The 21,793-nt window shown below is 41.0% G+C and overlaps 1 protein-coding gene across 1 annotated transcript in view; it reads right to left on the bottom strand.

Annotated features, from left to right (window-relative positions):
- Positions 1-1,340: 1,340 nt before the first annotated feature.
- The window catches only part of HIPK2 (homeodomain interacting protein kinase 2), a 240,934-nt gene continuing 220,481 nt past the window's right edge, over positions 1,341-21,793 (bottom strand). The window contains exons 12-15 of the mRNA XM_070756302.1: positions 17,146-17,427; positions 4,577-4,824; positions 3,395-3,555; positions 1,341-2,358 (exon numbers count right to left, since the gene is read on the bottom strand). Of these exons, the coding sequence (XP_070612403.1) occupies positions 1,903-2,358; positions 3,395-3,555; positions 4,577-4,824; positions 17,146-17,427 (1,147 nt within the window). The 3' untranslated portion in view covers positions 1,341-1,902. The remainder of the gene's footprint in view (positions 2,359-3,394; positions 3,556-4,576; positions 4,825-17,145; positions 17,428-21,793) is intronic.

Raw genomic sequence — 21,793 nt, 5'->3', positions numbered from 1 at the left:
GAATCCCAGCAGTGCAAAAACGGGTGCTTCGGCTGGCAAAAGGGGTGAGTTTTGGGCTTGCACGCATTAATTGCTTTTCCATTGATTTCTATGGGAAACATTGTTTTGTCTTACAAACTTTTAACCTTACAAACCTCGTCCTGGAACCAATTAAGTTTGTAAGACGAGGTATCGCTGTATATGAACCTGCAAAATGTTATGGAGAATTGGGTAACCTGGAAGGAAATTTAACTAATTGATAAAATGGAATTCCTTGGAAAGTTGCTTTAGGGGCTAAGAACCCATCCAGACATCTCAAATCCACCCCACCCATCCTTTCTTAGGTCCACTGTTCTGTTCCAGCAAACTCCTAGCAACCTTCCTTTGAGCCTTGCAACATACCCAAGAAAGACATTCAATATTTTGTTTTTGAAAGTCTAGAAATAAAAAAAAGGGAAAGCAATCAAACATAAGGGAGAAGAGGAGGAGGAAGAGGAGGAAAAAAGGAACTGAGTTTACATTTGAACCAGCCTCAGTCCGTTTCTAGGCATACCAGTGGAAGTAAAACCCTTAAAACTGCAACTGTCATTTGGTAAGGCACTACAAGGGAATGATGTAAAACTAAGACTGTGACAGTGTTAAATGGCTGTGCTGAGGACCACACCACAAGAAAAGGCAGCATCAGCGCGCACATGCGCACACACACTCACACACGCAGACACAGATATACCTGGACAATCACATTTGTTACATGCCTATGTTATATCACTTTTGTGCAATAACATTGAGGAATAGTCTATTGGTATCACTGGAGCTTAACACAAAGTAGAAAAGGGCTGTATGGATGGATAGTGCTACATTCTACCAAGGGCCAGCTAGAGCTTCTACTCCTACACTAACAACCCAATCCTAAACATTTGGGGTTGTGGTTATCTGCTCCCAGTACTGCTGTCATGTTAACAGCAGCAACAGCACATACTGTTGTGCTTTGTGAAGTGGTGACCAAAGTAGCTATCAGCCAGAGCAGGCAAATGTTAGGATTGGACTGCAAACGATGAAAAGGGTTATCCAGAGAATTAAAGGGGAGGGTGGAAAGTATTTTCAAGTAAGGAAGTTGAGATTCTATCATACATTATTAAAGACTTTTCCTTTAAGAAAAGGGATTTATCCAGGATGCTCAGAGTAAGAACAAATATTCAGCAAGACCTTTGATTTCATCAGATAGTGTTTTCTGCTCGGTGTTTTTTTTTTCTATCCTCCCAAACTTTCTAGTGCTTCTAGATTTATTGGGAGAGCTGGAATAATCCAAAACAGTTCTCGGCTTTTTGTTCATTCCATTACCAACAGAAAACACATCACGCTTTTCGTTGTGGATTTTTTTTGTTTTTATTTTGGGTTACAGCAACCAGTGCAAAGACAAAGTCATAACCCTTTTGAAATTCTGGATAAATCCCTAATTTGTATGCTTCTTTCTTTTAATTAAAAAAAATATACCCAAACACCTATGAAACTTTGCAATTAGAAGATTTGAACCACAAATTCCTGAACGGAGTCTCCTGTAATCAAATAATCTGTAAAAGTCTCTTGGTGAAATAATCCAAAACAGGACCAGACAACGGTGGTCCTTCTGTTTCTTCCATTATGTGGTTTGCTGCAGATTTTTTTTTTGTATTTTTATTTTTCATTCTTTTTAGCTTTTTTTCTTTCTTTTTTTTCTTTTTTTTAAATAAAAGTGTAAGGACGTGTCTCGTTTCCTTTGTCTGCTCTCTTCCTTAAAAGTCTCCTTTGTTCAAGTTTTGTCGGAGTCTCCCGTTTGCATTGTTCATTTGCCTGTGACATTCTTCCGTATTATAAAAAGCAGCCGTGTTCCTCTCAATGTGTGCTGAAATGTCTTTTTTTGTTTTGTTTTCCTCATTCCAGTGTTTAGATGTAGGGGTACTGGTTGATCTTGGTAGGACTTAAGGGATATCCAGTGTAGACAGAAGCTGGAGATGCACTGATGTAGGTTTGATGGGCAAACTGAGCTTGGTACTGACTTGGGTGGATTGTGGGCGATGGAAGGACACGGGGCCCCATGCTGACCGGAACTTGGTGGACAATGCTGGCTGGATACGTAGCGTGCTGTACGGTGTGTCGAGCCGAGCCTTGGGAAGCCACCAAATGGGCCACGGTGCCTGTAGAACCCAGAGCCGCGGGGGCTGTATAGGTGTACAGGTGAGGTTGAGTAGGCAGGTGGGCGGCAGCAGCTGCAGCCAAATGAGGATGGACTGTGCCATGGCTGGGACTGTTGTGCGGGAAGGAATAGGGTGCCTGAGCAATTGTTGGAGTGATGTAAGCTTGTTGCCGTCGGTGGCTGCCGGTTGCAAGGTGTTGCTGTGCCTGTACAAAAAGCAAGGAGCAAAATTGGAAGCTGAAGAAAATTCCAGATGAAAGAGAGATATTTTTTTAAAAAATATTTTTTTAAAATCAGAATTTTATATTATTTGGAATAAGGTGTATATATGGATAACTAAGAAGAAAAGTTAAATGTAAAACCTATATGAGAATTATAAATATACTAAAAGGATTTATTTTTATTTTTCTCTTCCGGTTTTCGTATGAAACTTTTTATAGTAAGGTTGAGCAAAAATTCTTCTTTTCACTTAAATGAATATGTTGACTTAAGATATTAATAATGTATTCTTTTTCTGTAAAAAATTTACTTCTATGACAAGAGGGGAAATTGTAGCCCCTATTTTATGTTAAATGTTTATTTGTATGTTTGTTAACTTTTATGAAATTAATAAAGTTTAAAAAAAATGAAAGAGAAATATTACGTAAGAATCTCCTGGGAGGAAACAGGGCTGGAAAAGGTGGGGAGAAGCCTCTGTGGGACCTCTCTAGGAATCTCCTGGGAGGAAACAGGGCTGGAAAAGGCAAGGAGAAGCCTCCGTGAGGCCTCTCTAGGAATCTCCTGGGAGGAAACAGGGCCGGAAAAGGTGGGGAGAAGACTCCGTGGGGCCTCTCTAGGAATCTTCTGGGAGGAAACAGGGCCTCCACCCTCTCTGTGGTTTCTCCAATCGCACACATTATTTGCTTTTACGTTGATTCCTATGGGAAAAATTGCTTCTTCTTACAAACTTTTCTACTTAAGAACCTGGTCACGGAATGAATTAAGTTCGTAAGTAGAGGTACAACTGTATTTGGTTTAGCATGTTCAATAACTCAGTTATTGAGGTCCACAGCTCTTGCATGAACAGTTTCCTTCCTACCCCATCCACTTTTCTTCTTTCTAACTTTTGATCCGTGTTTGAAGTCAGATTAACACAGCTAATTTTGAGTCGACTGATCTCTATGGAATTAAGTTGCTTTGGTTTGGATTGTAACATCCAGAGATTATTACATGACTTTGTGGGCTTATTGATCCCAGGCTTACCTGGCTGAGATTAAGAGGCTGCTGCTGCTGGAAGTGTGGTCCCGGCCGCTGCTGCCTGTAGGCAATGGCTCCAGATGAGTTCCCTGAAGAGTGACCACTGGTGGAGGTCACAATGCTAGAGGACTTCGACTTACAGGAAGATGAGTGGTGACTGGTAGTGGCTAGAAGGGAGCAGGTAGAAAAAGATAGATTTATTATTGCATTCAGGCAGAGGTGGGCAGAGGCTCTATTAAAGGCATGGACAGTTTCGGGGAGATTTTCCATCTATTACCCATTTCTGCCTGTCTTCCAGGCCTCCGCCAATAGTCATAAGGATGGTAAAGAAAATTAACATGGATAGAAGCTTCCGAAAGAAGTTCTGGTTTTGGCATCATTTTACAACATCATCTTTTGGCTGGAAACAAGACTGTTTCCATTCATTCATTCATTCATTCATTCATTCATTCATTCATTCATTCATTCATTCATTCATTCATTGGATTTGTATGCCGCCCCTCTCCGTAGACTCGGGGCGGCTAACAACAATGATAAAAACAGCATGTAACAATCCAATCCTAAAATAACTAAGAAACCCCTTATTATAAAAACCAAACATACATACAGACATACCATGCGTAAATTGTAAAGGGGGAAAGAATATCTCAGTTCCCCCATGCCTGACGGCAGAGGTGGATTTTAAGAAGTTTACGAAAGGCGAGGAGGGTGGGGGCAATTCTAATCTCTGGAGGGAGTTGGTTCCAAAGGGCCGGGGCCGCCACGGAGAAGGCTCATCCCCTGGGCCCCGCTAAATGACATTGTTTAGTTGACAGGACCTGGAGAAGGCCCACTCTGTGGGACCTAACTGGTCACTGGGATTCGTGCAGCAGAAGGCGGTCCCTTAGATAATCTGGTCCGGTGCCATGAAGGGCTTTATAGGTCATAACCAACACTTTGAATTGTGACCGGAAACTGATTGGCAACCAATGCAGACTGCGGAGTGTTGGTGTAACATGGGCATATTTGTGAAAGCCCATGATTGCTCTCGCAGCTGCATTCTGCACGATCTGAAGTTTCCGAACACTTTTCAAAGGTAGCCCCATGTAGAGACACTCTCTTGTCTCCAAACACGGCACGCTATCTACAACCATTATTCCACCTTTAATTGAAGGGTTTTTATTCCTTGAAGATATGCAGCCAACTTACCTGGTAGCAAGCTATCACATTCTACTAAGACTTCGCTGGCTTGGGTTTTCAGCGGTGGTACGATGATCGTCCGAGGATTGCCATTACAGTGTGACTCTGGTGCGCTCTTTGTGTCATAATTGTTTCCATTATTGTGTCCTCCACGCCGTTGCACTGCGTATGGACTGTTGTTGACAGAGGAATCAGAATATGGGGAATCGTGCACAGTTACACAGCTAATGACGTTTTTTCTTGGCTTAGACAAGGGGCTGTAAAATAAAATAACATCTTTATGTCACATATTGCTCTCGGGTGACAGGTAAAAGCACAGTCAAGGTCTCTTTTTCTCCAGGTTTTTTAAATTAGTTTATCAAAGTATACAATACAAAGGTGAAAAAAATAAGGGAAAACTAAGAAAAAGTAGTAGGGAAAGGAAAAGAGATATAGTGTGAAGGGAGAAACAAAAGGGGGGGAGGTACCGACTTCTGACTCTCTTTAGCACAGTAGAAGATAACATTATAATCACAACTTTCTGGTTTTACACAACAGTACATACAAACCATTTCTATAACAATAAGCCCACCTAGTTTAATAAAAACAAAATCAAACTTTCATTTTTTTTATGGCAAGCACAAAATCCCAAACCAATTTCAGAATAGAAACAAGGAGATCTATCTATCTATCTATCTATCTATCTATCTATCTATCTATCTATCTATCTATCTATCTATCTATCTATCTATCTATCTATCTATCTATCTATCTATCTTATCTACCTACCTACCTACCTACCTACCTACCTATCTATCTATCTACCATCTATCTTTCCTTCCTTCCATCCATCCATCCATCCATCCATCCATCCATCCATCCATCCATCCATCCATCTTCTATTTCTGGGATGAAATAATAAATTTAACCAAGGGTGTCAAACTCGCACCATCACAGCATTGTCATGTGACATATCACTGGGTGTGGCCAGGGCCAGCAGATGACAGATCCAGCCTGCAGGCCATGAGTTTTACAGCCCTGAATTTAACCATCTCTGCTTCTCTTTGCTGTGGGGGATATTATATCATTTTTTTAACCCTAAGGGGAGAAAATACTTTTTTTTAATTTGATATTCTAACTAATTTTTAAAAGTTCTCAATTATTATATATACCTCCGGAACCGTCTTCTACTGCACGAATCCCAGCGGCCGATAAGGTCCCACAGAGTTGGCTTTCTCCGGGTCCTGTCGACCAAACAATGTCGTTTGGCAGGTCTCAGGGGAAGAGCCTCCTCTGTGGCGGCCCCAGCCCTCTGGAATCAACTACCCCCAGAGATTAGAACGGCCCCCCACCCTCCTTGTCTTTCGCAAATAACTCAAGACCCACCTATATTGCCAGGCATGGGGGAACTGAGACACCCTCCCCCAGGCTTTTATATTTTATGTTTGGTATGTATGTGTTGTATGGTTTTAATTGCTGGGGTTTTATATATGTTTTATTTTTAATATTAGATTTGTTTCACTGTTATATTGTTTCTATTATTGTTGTGAGCCGCTCCAAGTCTTCGGAAAGGGGCGGCATACAAATTTAATAAATAATAAATAAATAAATAATAAAATATAAAGGAGAGGGAGAAGACCCTCCATTTTAAACCTATAACTACATTAGAACAGTCATGTTCTCAATAGCACATCCTTAAAGAAAATATGAAACAAAGTGGTAAGACCTGCCATTCTACTAGGTCAGGTGTAGGCAAAGTTGGCTCTTCTATGACATGTGGACTTCAACTCGCGGAATTTCTGAGCTAGCATGATTGGCTTAGGAATTCTGGGAATTGAAGTCCACATGTCATAGAAGAACCAACTTTACCTACCCCTATACTAGGTCATCAACATAAATGGCAAGGCCAGTTCTTCTGCTAAGCTGATTCTTTCAGGGGATGGATGTTGAAATGTGGCTGCAGAGAGACAGGGGAGATGGTGATGATGTGACAGGAAGCCTGCTGTGTGTCCCATAACCAGTAGTTGTATCTCCCTCCAAGGCTCTTTAAATCCCAGTAATTAATATAATTACTCTTCCCTTTCTTTCACCTCGTCTTACTACAAAGAAGAAGGGTTGACCTATTTCTCTAAAGCACCTAAGGCAGAACAGGAAAAAATGGATGGAAACCAGATGGGCGTTTCTCTTTGCTGGCCCTACCGCAATGCTCCGGAGTGACCGGCACAGGTGTGCACGAGTCCGGCGGGTGTGCATGTTGGCATGAGATTCAGCTTTTGCACATGTGCCAGATGCCAAATCTTGCATGAGGACATGTGCGTGAGCAAGATCTCAGCAATTTCCGCCAATATTTTTGCTTCCGCACATGCACGGAAGCAAAAAATTGCCAAAAAATTGCCAAAATCTCACACGCATGTGTCCTCGTGCAAGTTTTGGCTTCCAGATCATGAGCAGAAGCTGAATCTTGTGCCAACGTATATGCCCGGCTGCCGGTCAGCTCCATTTTCATATTGGGCTGTACCAGCTGCAACCCGCTACTGATGGAAACTAAGCAAGAAGAGACTCAACATAGAAATAAGAATAAATTTCCCAACAGTGAGAACAATCAGTAGAAAGTCTTTCTTTCAGAAATTGTGAGTGGAGGTTTTTAGGAAGAGATTGGACAAATTTGTCTGAAATGGTACAGGATCTCCTGCTTAAGTATTATTTATTTATTTATTTATTTATTCAATTATTATTATTGTTATTATTATTGTTGTTGTTGTTGTTGTTATTATTATTATTATTATTATTATTATTATTATTATTATTATTAATTGGATTTGTATGCCGCCCCTCTCCGTAGACTCGGGGCGGCTAACAACAGTGATAAAAAACAGCATGTAACAATCCAATATTAAAACAACTAAAAAAACCCCTTATTATAAAACCAAACATACATACAAACATACCATGCATAAATTGTAAAGGCCTAGGGGGAAAGAGTATCTCAGTTCCCCCATGCCTGACGGCAGAGGTGGGTTTTAAGGAGCTTACAAAAGGCGAGGAGGCAATTCTAATCTCTGGGGGGAGTTGGTTCCAGAGGGCCGGGGCCGCCACAGAGAAGGCTCTTCCCCTGGGTCCCGCCAAACGACATTGTTTAGTTGACGGGACCCGGAGAAGACCCACTCTGTGGGACCTAACTGGTCGCTGGGATTCGTGCAGCAGAAGGTGATCCCGGAGATAATCTGGTCCGGTGCCATGAAGGGCTTTATAGGTTATAACCAACACTTTGAATTGTGACCGGAAACTGATCGGCAACCAATGCAGACTGCAGAGTGTTGGTGTAACATGGGCATATTTGGGGAAGCCCATGATTGCTCTCGCAGCTGCATTCTGCACGGTTTTCAAAGGTAGCCCCATATAGAGTCAGGGCGGCTTACAACATGTTAGCAATAGCACTTTTTTAACAGAGCAAGAGCAAGGCTATTGCCCCCACAATCCAGGTCCTCATTTTACCCACCTCGGAAGGATGGAAGGATGAGTCAACCTTGAGCTGGTGATAAGATTTGAACCGCTGACCTTCAGATCTACAAGTCAGCTTCAGTGGCCTGCAGTACAGCACTCTACCTGCTGCGCCACCCTGGCTCGTGTAGAGTAGAGGATTAGACGACTTCCAACATCCCTTCCAACTTTGTTCTTCTGTTATTTCTGTCTCAAGATTCACATTCACTTTCTCTGAGTCTCTCAAAACCGCCATTTGCTAACAACCTTTGAAGGAGCTCCAAGGGCCACACCAGAGCTCTTGGAGGTCCCAATTTGGGCAATCTCTCATTGGGGAAGGTCTTGTCATTATCTCGCCTTCATCGTTAACATGAACACTGAGATGCTGTTCACATGGATTTGTTGGTAATTGAATCAAAGGAGTTCAAAACAGTTAACACCAACAAATCTCATGCTATGCTACCAGTCTATTGAATAAAATGCATTGATACTATGTGGGACTCTCTCTGCTTTGTTGTCTGATACCAGGCAGGCTTTTGCTCATCCGCCGCATTTTGATTTAGTTTTGAAGGTGATCAGCTGTGTAAAAATTTGCTCAAATGGCTCCACTCCCAAACGGACTCTGGGCTTGACTACAGGAAAACCGAGCAATGTTTTCCCAGTAGCATTGTGTTGCTATGACAATAATATTTTTTATAGAATGCTGACAATAATTGTGGATAAGGAACTCAGCAAATAAATATGTTGGTGGACATTCTAGTTTTTCTTTTTAAAGCTTTTTCTTAATGTCTTCAGTTACATGTATGTGAGTAGAATTAAATATATAGGTAGCTATTTTAAAGGTTTTTAAAAGAATGATTGTCCGAGGAATGCGGCACACTTTGCTGAATAGTTTTTATGCCTATTATTTTAAAGTTTAGTTATATATAACAAATAAATTACTTGTGGTTCAGTTAACAAACAAGGTTTTTAAGCCAGAGCTTGACCTCGCTTCACACAAGCTAAACCACCAAGAATACAAAGAATGGTTGGATTTTAAAAACATGCTGCTTCAAATTTAAAAAGTCAAAGCTAAATAATTTTTTTCAATGAACCATGACAAAATGCTGCTATTAGTTGAGCAATAATGGTGTCTCCAAAACCTTTCAGGAATTCTGTTTTTTGGGGAAAGCATGAAACATACTTCTCTTCTTTATTTTTGTTTAGGTCCTTCATATTTTACTTTAAATGTTAAAACTGTTTTAAAAACACCATACATAAAGTCAAGACAGCTAAGGATATATCAATTCCTCCATGCCTGGCGACATAGATGAGTTTTCAAAAGTTTCGAAAGGCAAGGAGGGTCAGGGCAGCCCTAATCTCCGAGGGGGAGCTGATTCCATTTGTTTCCAATGTTCTGCCATTCTTCTGACCTACTTGTTTGAATTTTATTTATTAGCCCCCCAGAGAAGCCTTCCTGGCTGAGCTATATAATTGTATATAACTTTAAGATTTAGAAACAGGTAATGACACTGAAATAATAGAAGTAGTGGTTCTGGTTCTCAAAACTCTGTAAACTATGCATTCTAAATATATTTCTCCAAGGAAACATTAAAATGGAAACGCTCATCTCACAGAAATATTTTGCAGATTTTTCTGCATCCCAAAACTTACTTACTTACTTACTTACTTACTTACTTTCTTTCTTTCTTTTTCTTTCTTTCTTTACTTACGTACGTACGTACGTACTTACTTACTTACTAGATTTGTATGCCGCCCCTCTTCGTAGACTTGGGGCGACTAACAACAGTAATAAACAGCATGTAACAAATCTAATGTTTAAAATAATTAAAAAACCCTTATTAAAACCAAACATACACACAAACATACCATGCATGAATTGTATAGGCCTAGGGGGAAAAGGGTAGTTCAGTTCCCTCAAGCCTGACGACAGAGGTGGGTTTTAAGAGGCTTACGAAAGGCAAGGAGGATGGGGGCAATTCTGATCTCCGGGGGGAGCTGGTTCCAGAGGATCGGGGCCACCAGAGAGAAGGCTCTTCCCCTGGGTCCCGCCAGACGACATTGTTTAGTTGACGGGACCCGAAGAAGACCGACTCTGTGGGACCTAACCGGTCGCTGGGATTCGTGAGGCAGAAGGTGGACCCGGATGTTTATATTTTCCCTTCTCTTTCTAAAAGATTCGTTTCAGCTTCTTCTGCTTGTTAAATGCAAGGAATGGATCTTTGAAACATAAGTATTTCTGGACCTCAGCAAGTACAGCCTCACAGCCAGCATGTGACCCTCTGGCCTCCATTTACAGCTTCTGGAGCACTTCCAGACTGAGCTGGTATAATCTGTTTCTCAGCAATGGAAAAGGATTTGTTAAACCTATATCCATTTCCATCCTAATAATCTTTTCATCTGCCACCTTCGAAAATTTATAAAACACCGTATCATTGCATCACTTGGATCTATATGAATGACTATAGTGTGTATGCTGTTGAAATTAGGATTTTAGATATTAGTTCCTTTTTCTCGACTTCTTATTATTGTTGCTGTTATTGTAATTTTATAGTGTGGTAAGCCTCCCTGAGTCCTTTGGGATTGGGCGGCATAGAAGTCAAAGTAAATAATAAATATGGTCCTTGAAAACCAAAACACTTTAAAAATATAAAGAGGGCTTCAAGACCTTCAAAAATAGGGTTTCTCTGTCTATCCCTGCATTAGGTACAAGGTACAACCTTCAAAAGGTCTACTATTCAACTCAGACAAAATATTATTATATTGAGACTGATGGGTTCGCTGGGTAAAGTAATTAGACAGAATAGGGAGGGTATATCACAGAAAGAATATACTGTACAGTTTTTCTCCCACTTTGTGTGAATAGTTCGTTATTTTTTTTCCTTAAATGTGGAACATCGGAAAATTGATTTTCAGGAATGTTCGAGCTAGATTGCAATGGAGGTTTATCTGGGCAATCTGCAATCATCATCCAGTTGTCTTTGAAATAAATAGACGAGCTATCACATGCTGTCCAGAGATTACTATGGTCAAGAGGAGTTGCAAACCTCATGGGACCCATGAGATTCGCAACTCCTCTTGACCATAGTAATCCCTGGACAGTGTGTCAACCTCTACCGTTGAGTTCAATATTTCATAAGTTGTTTTGGAAATGCTAAATGAAGAGGAAACCCAGGATTCCTGTCACCTTATGCTACCAGCGGAAAACTATAAATTATGATTCTGATTATGAGATTATGGTAATATTATTAATGTGTGTTGTTTTTTCAGTTTCAAATCTCTCAGTGTTTGGCATTCTTGTGAACTATTCCCAGTCCATAATTTTCCTATCATAGTCTCACATTGTTTCTTCCACTGGGAATTAATAACTTTTGCCCAATAGGCAAGAAAGTATTTATTTATTTATTCATTTCATTTCACTCATTCCCCTTGTCCACCCTCCCAGGAGTTCCCACGCAACCTGTTTTGAATGCAGATAAACATAAAATGCATGCGGAGGCTCGGGAAGGGCAAAAAACCGGACCTCCTGGAAATTTGGGAAGGCCAGAAACAGTCCTATTTCTCGCCTCCAGAGGGCCTCCAAAGCCCTAGGAGGGCAAAAAACACCACGTTGCTATGGTGTAGGAGACTGACTAGGCCGCGCTCACATAGCAACCTTGCCTTTTGTAAACTCCTCAAAACCCACCTTTGTCGTCAGGCATGGGGGAATTGAGATATAATTTATGTATGGTATGTTTGTAGGTATGTCTGCTTAAAAAATGGGGTTTTCTTAACTACTTTAAATTTTTAAATTGTAAATTATTAGATTTGTTATGAATTGTTTTATTGTGAGCCGCCCCGAGTCTACGGAAAGGGGCGGCATACAAATCTAATAAATAAAACAAATAATAAAATAAATAAAGAACCCCTTGCTAAAAATTTTGAAGCCCACCCCAAATATAACAAACTAATCAATAACATAGACAGCAGCTGAAATAAAAGATTAGCCAAGACAACAATGAACACAACCGTGACAGGGCCTCAGCCACCCATCCAGAGCTCCATCTCAGTGGTACATAGTATAGTATAGTGTAGTGTAGTGTAGTGTAGTGTAGTGTAGTGTAGTGTAGTGTAGTGTAGTATAGTATAGTATAGAATAGAATAGAATAGAATAGAATAGAATTTTATTGGCCAAGTGTGATTGGACACACAAGGAATTTGTCTTGGTGCATATGCTCTCAGCGTACATAAAAGAAAAAGATCCATTTGTCAAGAATCATGAGGTACAGTGTTCCCTCGATTTTCGTGGGGGATGCGTTCTGAGACCGCCCGCGAAAGTCGAATTTCCGCGAAGTAGAGATGCGGAAGTAAATACACTGTTTTTGGTTATGAACAGTATCCCAAGCCTTCCATTAACACTTTAAAACCCTAAATTACAATTTCCCATTCCCTTAGCAACCATTTAGATTATTAATCACCATGTTTATTTATTAAAGTTTATTTTTAAAAATGTTTTTTAAAGGCAGACGAAAGTTTGGCAATGACATATAACGTCATCAGGTGGGAAAAACCGTGGTATAGGGGGGAAAACCACGAAGTATTTTTTAATTAATAAAAACCGTGGTGTAGACGTTCCGCAAAGTTCGAACTCGCGAAAATCGAGGGAACACTGTACAACACTTAATGATTGTCATAGGGGTCAAATAAGCAATGAAGAAACATCTTCAAGGTCTTACAAAAAAAAAAGGCTAGCAGAATTGTGGTAAATCTAATATCTGATATCTAACTTCTAAATATTGAGTTTTATTGCTACAACCTATATGACACTCCACTTCCAGAGAACCTTATAGTATAAATAGAATAAGAATAAAAAACCAACACCAATTAATATAATTACATTCACTGATTCTGACACATCAGCATTTTGAGGGAGCATGGTCTCATTCCTTCTTAAAGGCCTTTCTGAACAGTCCTGTTTTCACACTATGAGGCTACTAAAGAGAAACTGTAATAATTTATGGAGCAAAGGATGGCATAATTATATCATCATTACACAACGTCGCACTTTATGTCCTTGCATCAGACATTGGGAATTATGCGCTTTGTGTTATAACACATCATACATATCAGCATTTTGATATTGTGATTTACTTTGACTGTCTCTGGACACAGTCCCAGAAACCTAATCTTGATAAATAATTTGTATTTATAAAACACATACCTGGAATTTGGTCACTAATTTATTGATCAGCAAGTGAATTATACCCATTTAAAATCAAAATACCTGTAGTCTTTAGTTGTACAATACACTAATACTTTTCTCCATTAGATGGCGCGCTTTTACTATGTTAGACTAGAACACAAGGCTGTCTTTATTACACAAAGACTTCTTTCCCTACTGTTTTTCAGATCATGAGAATTGATTATCTATAAAATGTTTATTGGTTAAAATGTATAGGTAAAATGATGGATTAAAGCATAGTTAACCTGTTCCTATGCTTACTTATTCAGAACCAAATTCTCAGCTCCATCAACTTACTTTAGCTCTGTATGCATTAATTCCTTTGTACACTTTATCTCCATTATACATAAATAACATGTATATAAACATGAGTAAAATAGCACTGTTGATGAAAAAAAGTAACTTTTCTAATATGAGCCTAAGATTTCACTTGTACTCAAATTGTGATTGGCAGTTTCTCTATTATTCTAACCTCTTTATATAAATGTAGAACTTACTAAATTTATTTCCTAAGAAATGTTGAATTAGGAATGCTGCCATAAATAACGGATATGTTTTATATAAGAATGCTTATTGCTATAGCTCTATTTTTAATATACTGATTACTTTAATATATAGATGGATTGCCCTATATTGAAACCAAAAGCTTATTGTAATATTTTATTTCCATTTTTCTATTGGATATTATTTTCTGCCTCGGGTGCTTGCATTCCAGAAATATTGAATAGCTTAAAGTTATTAAAAATAATTACAAATGTATATGTCTGTATTTTATATCAGTTACAAAATATTTTTTTTACATGTTTTGAACTTGTCATGGTTTAGAAAAATTAAACAGCATTAAGGACAAGAGTTGGTAAAACTGTTTAGTTTTTCTAAGCGTTCTATGGGGAATATTCGGGTTTTAGCTAGGTTGGGAAATTTGAAAAAAAATCCTGAAAAAAGGCAAGGAAAACTGCATGCTTATATCCATGTAATTACCAGAAATCAAGTATGACTTCAGGAGACATCCTTTTTTAAAAATCAAAAGTGTTACTGTGGCACAACTGTGGCAATATCCAAATCTTATGAAATCTGAAATGTATCTTTTAAATTAAAAAAGTTTATCAACTTTGGTATGTTTGTCTTTCTCACAAATCAGATTAAAGACCTGATTTAGATTTTTAAAAGATCTGGGCTAATTTTACAAAAGTTCAGAAATTGTCCAGGAAATTTAACAATACTGAATTATCTCTTATAAAGTAGGATCTGTATGCCCAATCTCCAATAATCAGGGAATAATATTGCAATGCCATATGCAGTCTTCTCGGCTGCCTGTTTACATGGAATACAATCACTTATCTAGAATGTGTAGACTCAGTTGATCAACCTAGGGGAAACAAGACTTCCCCAAGATTTTCCAAATCTTTTTTATAGTCCAGAAATCATTTCACTTTTTTTATGATACAGTTTAAATCTTTTAAAAACTGTGCACCAAAGTGAACAGATAATGGAAAATATGTATATTGAGCAGAAAAGGCCTTGCTAAAAATGTGAGATCCATGCAACATCCAAAGACATTTTAAAGTCAAGTTCCTAACAAACTGAGGACACAGATTGTTGGGGGCAATATGTTGATTCTGTAGCAATGGCAATAGCACTTAGACTTATATACTGCTTTATAGTGCTTTAACCCCTCTCCAAGCGGTTTACAGAGTCAGCATGTTATCGCCAACAATTTTACCCACCTCAGAAAGATTTGGCGCAATGGGTAGAGGGCAGTACTGCAGGCCACTAAAGCTGACTGCTAGATCTGCAGGTCAGTGGTTCAAATCTCATCACTGGCTCAAGGTTGACTCAGCCTCCCATCCTTCCGAGGTGGGTAAAATGAGGACCTGGATTGTGGGGGCAATATGCTGGCTCTGTTTAAAAAAGTGCTATTGCTAACATGTTGTAAGCCGCCCTGAGTCTAAGGAGATCAAATAAATAAATCAAATAAATAAATAAATAAATTTGGAAGGCTGAGTCAACCTTGAGCCTGGTGAGATTTGAACTGCCAAACTGCAGACAGACAGCAGTCAGCAGAAGTAGCTTGCAGTACTACACTTTACCACTGTATCACTGTGGCTCATCCTGTAAACTGTCAGGCTTAGCAATCCTGGGTGATACTTCATTGTATTACCATATAAGGTAAAAGATAGAATGTAAGCAAGCTAATGCTAAGTCATTGGGTGTGAACTGCAATGTGATTGGGCCAGAGCATTATAAGATGCAAATCAACTCCACCATGATCCCTTGTGGTCGTTTGCTGTTGATGGTGATTGTTAGTTGGCTGGCTGGAGCAGTTTGAGCGTGAGTTTAATACTGAGTAGAACTATGATAGTGATACAAAGAAACCTGTATTGGTTTAGTATCTACTTGTAACCTGGATTGGTTGAATATCTACCGGTAAGTAAGCTGAATACAGTGATCCCTCGATTATCGCGAGGGTTCCGTTCCAAGACCCCTCGCGATAATCGATTTTTCACGATGTAGGGTTGCGGAAGTAAAAACACCATCTGCGCATGCGCGCCCTTTTTCCATGGCCGCGCATGCGCAGATGGTGGAGTTTGCGTGGGCGGCGGGGAAACCCCGATCTTCGTCTGCTCGCTGCTGCTCGGCGGCAGCAGCGAGGAGCCGAATCGGGCTTTCCCCTTTGCGTGGGCGGCGGGGAAACCCCGATCTTCGTCTGCTCGCTGCTGCTGCGGCCGCCCAGCAGCTGATCTGCTCGGCAGCGCAGCAGCAGCGAGCAGACGAAGATCGGGGTTTCCCCGCCGCCCACGCAAAGGGGAAACCCCGGCTCCTCGCTGATGCCCCCGCTCGCCCGCCCCGCCCACCGCCCGCCAGCAAGAGGGGGAGAGATAGAGAAAGAGAGAGACGGAAAGAAAGAGATGAGAGAGGGAGGAAGAGAGTGTGAGAGGAAGAAGCAAGAGAGAGAAAGAGAGAGAGAAAGAAAGATGAGAAAGGAAGGAAGAGAGTGACATCATCGGGTGGGAAAAATCGCGATATAGCGTTTCGCGAAAATCGAGATCGCGAAAATCGAGGGATCACTGTATAGCTGATGTAAAATTCCTATAAATACAAGACTGAAGATATTTTTCACTGAAGAGTAAACTATTGTTTTCTACAAAACATCATTTATCTGGTTCAATAATTGCCACAATATATTCTGATATCTTATCTAGTCCTACTGCATTACTCTGCTTATATATATATATGGACATAAACTGGTTAAAGAGGACTGCAAAGCACTGGGAAACAGTATATAAGTCTAAATCCTATTGCTAGCTAAAAGAGAAGCTGTGATTAACTAAAATCAATGGATTGGTTCAACTGCGTGACAAATATTAGCTGGTGGTTCAGTGATAAATAACTCTAAAATGGTGCATACCTACATATTCTTCTGCTATTGCTGAACCTCTAAGCATTATCTTCCCAAAATCAACCGCAACAACACAAGAGCACGCAACAGATTCAAACTTAATATTAACCGCTTACAAACTTGACTGTAAAAAATATGACTTTAACAATCGAATTGTCGAAGCGTGGAACTCATTACCGGACTCAATAGCGTCAACCCCTAACCCCCAACATTTCTCCCTTAGACTATCCACAATTGACCTCTCCAGGTTCCTAAGAGGTCAGTAAGGGGCGTACATAAGTGCACTAGTGTGCCTTTCGTCCCCTGTCAAATTGTCTTCCCTTTATCTCATATATCATATATATTTTCTTCCTTTCATATATCTTCTCCTCTATTTTATATTTTTCTTTATATATATTACCTCATGTCTATTCTCTTCTATATGTATTGTGCATTGGACAAAATAAAGAAATAAAATAAAATATTTCTGCGGACCCACAAATAGGATTATCAGCTTACCTTGTGGGTGCGTGCTTCTTTTCCTCTTCCTCGTCGGTGTCACTGCTGATTGTGATAACACTGACTGTGGGGCTGGGGGTGTCAGGGATGACTATCGTTTGCCTCTGCCGTTCCCTTGTGGTACTAGAAGGTCCATCTCCCCACCCACATGTGACAGAGGTGCTACAGGCTGGGCTGTTGTGCACCACTGCACAACGAGGAGGGGTGTTTTCTTTCACTCGCTTAGACCGCTGTGGAGAGCTGATCGTTTGAGAAGAAGATACCTCATAGTTGGACATGTTCCTGAAAATAGTTGAGAGGAAGAAATAATAATAATAATAATAATAATAATAATAATAATAACAACAACAACAACAACAACAACAACAACAACAATTTATTAGATTTGTATGCCGCTGTGTTTCTGTGAAACACAGAAACATAGAAGACTGACGGCAGAAAAAGACCTCATGGTCCATCTAGTCTGCCCTTATGCTATTTTCTATATTTTATCTTAGGATGGATATATGTTTATCCCAGGCATGTTTAAATTCAGTTACTGTGGATTTACCAACCACGTCTGCTGGAAGTTTGTTCCAAGGATCTACTATTCTTTCAGTAAAATAATATTTTCTCATGTTGCCTTTGATCTTTCCCCCAACTAACTTCAGATTGTGTCCCCTTGTTCTTGTGTTCACTTTCCTATTAAAAACACTTCCCTCCTGAACCCTATTTAACCCTTTAACATATTTAAATGTTTCGATCATGTCCCCCCTTTTCCTTCTGTCTTCCAGACTATACAGATTGAGTTCATTAAGTCTTTCCTGATACGTTTTATACTTAACACCTTCCACCATTCTTGTAGCCCGTCTTTGGACCTGTTCAATTTTGTCAATATCTTTTTGTAGGTGAGGTCTCCAGAACTGAACACAGTACAGTGATCCCCCGTTTATTGCGTCCCCAACCATTGCGAACAGGGTACTTCGCTATTTTTCAACCCGGAAGTCAAAAATACCATCTACGCATGCGTGCCGGGCACGCATGCGTAGATGGCAGCGGCTTCCCTGGGTCTTCCCCCTCTTGCTGGCGTCAGCGAGGAGTTTCCCCACCGCCCACGCAAACTCCTCGCTGCCGCCCGCCCTTCGCCCGCCCACGCCGTTCATTCTCGCCGCTTTTGAGCTGAGTCCGGGAGCGAATTCGCTCCCGGACTCAGCTCAAAAGCGCCGATAGCAAGCGGCAAGGAACGGCTTGTCTCGGCGCTTTTGAGCTGTCAGCTCGAAAGCGCCGAGACAAGCCGTTCCTTGCCGCTTGGTATCGCCGGTTTTGAGCTGAGTCCGGAAGCGAATTCGCTTCCGGACTCAGCTCAAAAGCGCCGAGAGCCAGCGCCCCCCGGACCCCCAACCCGGGTTTGGGGGGCTGCTAGGAAGCCCTCCATGCCGGCGGCAAACAGCCGCCCCGCCCCCAATCTTCGGCTCCTCGCTAGCGCTGTGGGAGTAAAAACACCGTCTGCACATGCGCAGACGGTGTTTTTACTTCCGCATCGCTACTTCGCGAAAACCCGCTCGTTGCGGGGGCTCCTGGAACGGAACCCTCGCAACGAGCGGGGGATCACTGTATTCCAAATGTGGTCTCACCAGCGCTCTATATAAGGGGATCACAATCTCCCTCTTCCTGCTTGTTATACCTCTAGCTATGCAGCCAAGCATCCTACTTGCTTTTCCTACCGCCCAACCACACTGCTCACCCATTTTGAGACTGTCAGAAATCACTACCCCTAAATCCTTCTCTTCTGAAGTTTTTGCTAACACAGAACTGCCAATGCAATACTCAGATTGAGGATTCCTTTTCCCCAAGTGCATTATTTTACATTTGGAAACATTAAACTGCAGTTTCCATTGCTTTGACCATTTATCTAGTAAAGCTAAATCATTTACCATATTACAGACCCCTCCAGGAATATCAACCCTATTGCACACTTTAGAGTCATCGGCAAATAGGCAAACCTTCCCTACCAGACCTTCCCCTATGTCACTCACAAACATATTAAAAAGATTAGGACCCAGAACAGACCCTTGTGGCACACCACTTGTAACCTGAAGACTCGAGGTGGCTCACAACAATAATAAAACAATATAACAATGAAACAAATCTAATATTAAAAAACATATAAAACCCCATCATTTAAAACCATGCAGCACACACATACCAAACATGAAATATAAAAGCCTGGGGGAGGTGACTCAGTTCCCCCATGACTGGCGATATAGGTGGGTCTTAAGTAATTTGCGAAAGACAAGGAGGGTGGGGGCAGTTCTAATCTCTGGGGGGAGTTGATTCCAGAGGGCCAGGGCCGCCACAGAGAAGGCTCTTCCCCTGGGGCCCGCCAAACGACATTGTTTAGTTGACGGGACCCGGAGAAGGCCAACTCTGTGGGACCTTATCAGCCACTGGGATTCGTGCGGTAGAAAGCGGTTCTGGAGGTATTCTGGTCCGATGCCATGTAGGGCTTTAAAGGTCATTACCAACACTTTGAATTGTGATCGGAAACTGATCGGCAGCCAGTGCAAGCCACGGAATGTTGGAGAAATGTGGCCTAATCTAGGAAGCCTCCGTGGGGCCTCTCTAGGAATCTCCTGGGAGGAAACAGGGCCAGAAAAGGCAGGGAGAAGCCTCCGTGGGGCCTCTCTAGGAATCTCCTGGGAGGAAACAGGGCCAGAAAAGGCAGGGGGAAGCCTCCGTGGGGCCTCTCTTGGAATGTCCTGGGAGGAAACAGAGCCAGAAAAGATGGGGAGAAGCCTCTGTGGGGCCTCTCTAGGAATCTCCTGGGAGGAAACAGGGCCGGAAAAGGCAGGGGGAAGCCTCCATGGGGCCTCTCTAGGAATCTCCTGGGAGGAAACAGGGCCGGAAAAGGCAGGGAGAAGCCTCCGTGGGGCCTCTCTAGGAATCTCCTGGGAGGAAACAGGGCCGGAAAAGGCAGGGGGAAGCCTCCATGGGGCCTCTCTAGGAATCTCCTGGGAGGAAACAGGGCCTCAACCCTCCCTGTGGTTTCCCCAATCGCACACATTATTTGCTTTTACATTGATTCCTATGGGAAAAATTGCTTCTTCTTACAAACTTTTCTACTTAAGAACCTGTTCATGGAATGAATTAAGTTTGTAAGTAGAGGTACCACTGTACTCTCCTGGAACTTCCTTATCTTTCCAGTTTTGTTTTTGTGCGTGCAACTTTGCCTTTGTGCTGCACAACCCCCTATCCAGCAGGACACATCTACACTTTTAAATTCAATGATACTTAACCACAAAGCTTTTCAATGCCAACCTTTTGAGATAGTGAAACCGATGCTCGTAGATAAATACTGTTTGGACTGAAAGAAAACAGCGCATTGTGGAAAATAAATGGAAAAATATTCCTGAGATGGTGAGAACGGGCTGTTCGTTTTCCTCAATTCTTTAATATGTATTGTTTCAATATTGTGCTTTTCTTCCATGGAGCTCAGGCTCACATTTGAATGAAGGTGAACGGTTTTGATTTAGCGTATTGAGGCTTATAAACTAAAATTTATGATTTCTTCCTGCGATAGGAAAGAACTGTGGCTCGCTAAACAAACTGTTCCATAAAACATTGTGCGAGCCAGTCACTCAATGTTACCAAGGCTGAGCCCCAGATAGCTGCTACTGACAGTTACTAAATACTGACAACTGTGAGATGCCATGAAAGCTGATAATATCCTTGACACTGTCTGGATTTAGACATTCAAATCATGGTTTTACTGACTAAGCCAAAATTGGTTGGATTCATGCAAGGCACTTCCTCAAAGCTGGTAGTTTAATTTAGTAAAACAGGATAACGTCATTCCAGAGCAAAATAGAAAAAAGCTGCACTTATCCTTCTACTGACCCCTTTCAGGAAATTAAAAGGCATCTTCCAAACACCTGCACCCACCAAAGAAAAATGCTGGCTACAAAAGTTTTTTTTTTAAAAGCAGTAAGCAAAGTCACTGATTCCTTAACTCAAAAAAAAAATGCATTTTCTTACCCAGATCAAAAGCCTTTCCTCTTGTTAGATATGAATCCTACATATTTCTAATTCTCCCATTTATGGTGCTGCTTTGTTTAGGAAGCAGGAACATTTAAAATGCAGCTCTGTATGGACCACAAACTTTGAAAGCCGGACGTAGAAATATAGAAGACTGACGGCAGAAAAAGACCTCATGGTCCATCTAGTCTGCCCTTATACTATTTCTTGTATTTTATCTTAGGGTGGATATACATTTATCCCAGGCATGTTTAAATTCAGTTATTGTGGATTTATCAACCACGTCTGCTGGAAGTTTGTTCCAATCATCTATGACTCTTTCAGTAAAATAATATTAGAAACATAGAAACATAGAAGACTGACGGCAGAAAAAGACCTTATGGTCCATCTAGTCTGCCCTTATACTATTTCCTGTATTTTATCTTACAATTGATATATGTTTATCCCAGGCATGTTTAAATTCAGTTACTGTGGATTTATCTACCACGTCTGCTGGAAGTTTGTTCCAAGGATCTACTACTCTTTCAGTAAAATAATATTTTCTCACGTTGCTTTTGATCTTTCCCCCAACTAACTTCAGATTGTGTCCCCTTGTTCTTGTGTTCACTTTCCTATTAAAAACACTTCCCTCCTG

Source organism: Erythrolamprus reginae, chromosome 6, assembly GCF_031021105.1.
Source record: "Erythrolamprus reginae isolate rEryReg1 chromosome 6, rEryReg1.hap1, whole genome shotgun sequence".
Classification (NCBI taxonomy): Eukaryota; Metazoa; Chordata; class Lepidosauria; order Squamata; family Dipsadidae; genus Erythrolamprus; species Erythrolamprus reginae.
The sequence above is the reverse complement of the archived record's forward strand: the minus strand, read 5'-3'. Positions and strand labels throughout refer to the sequence as shown.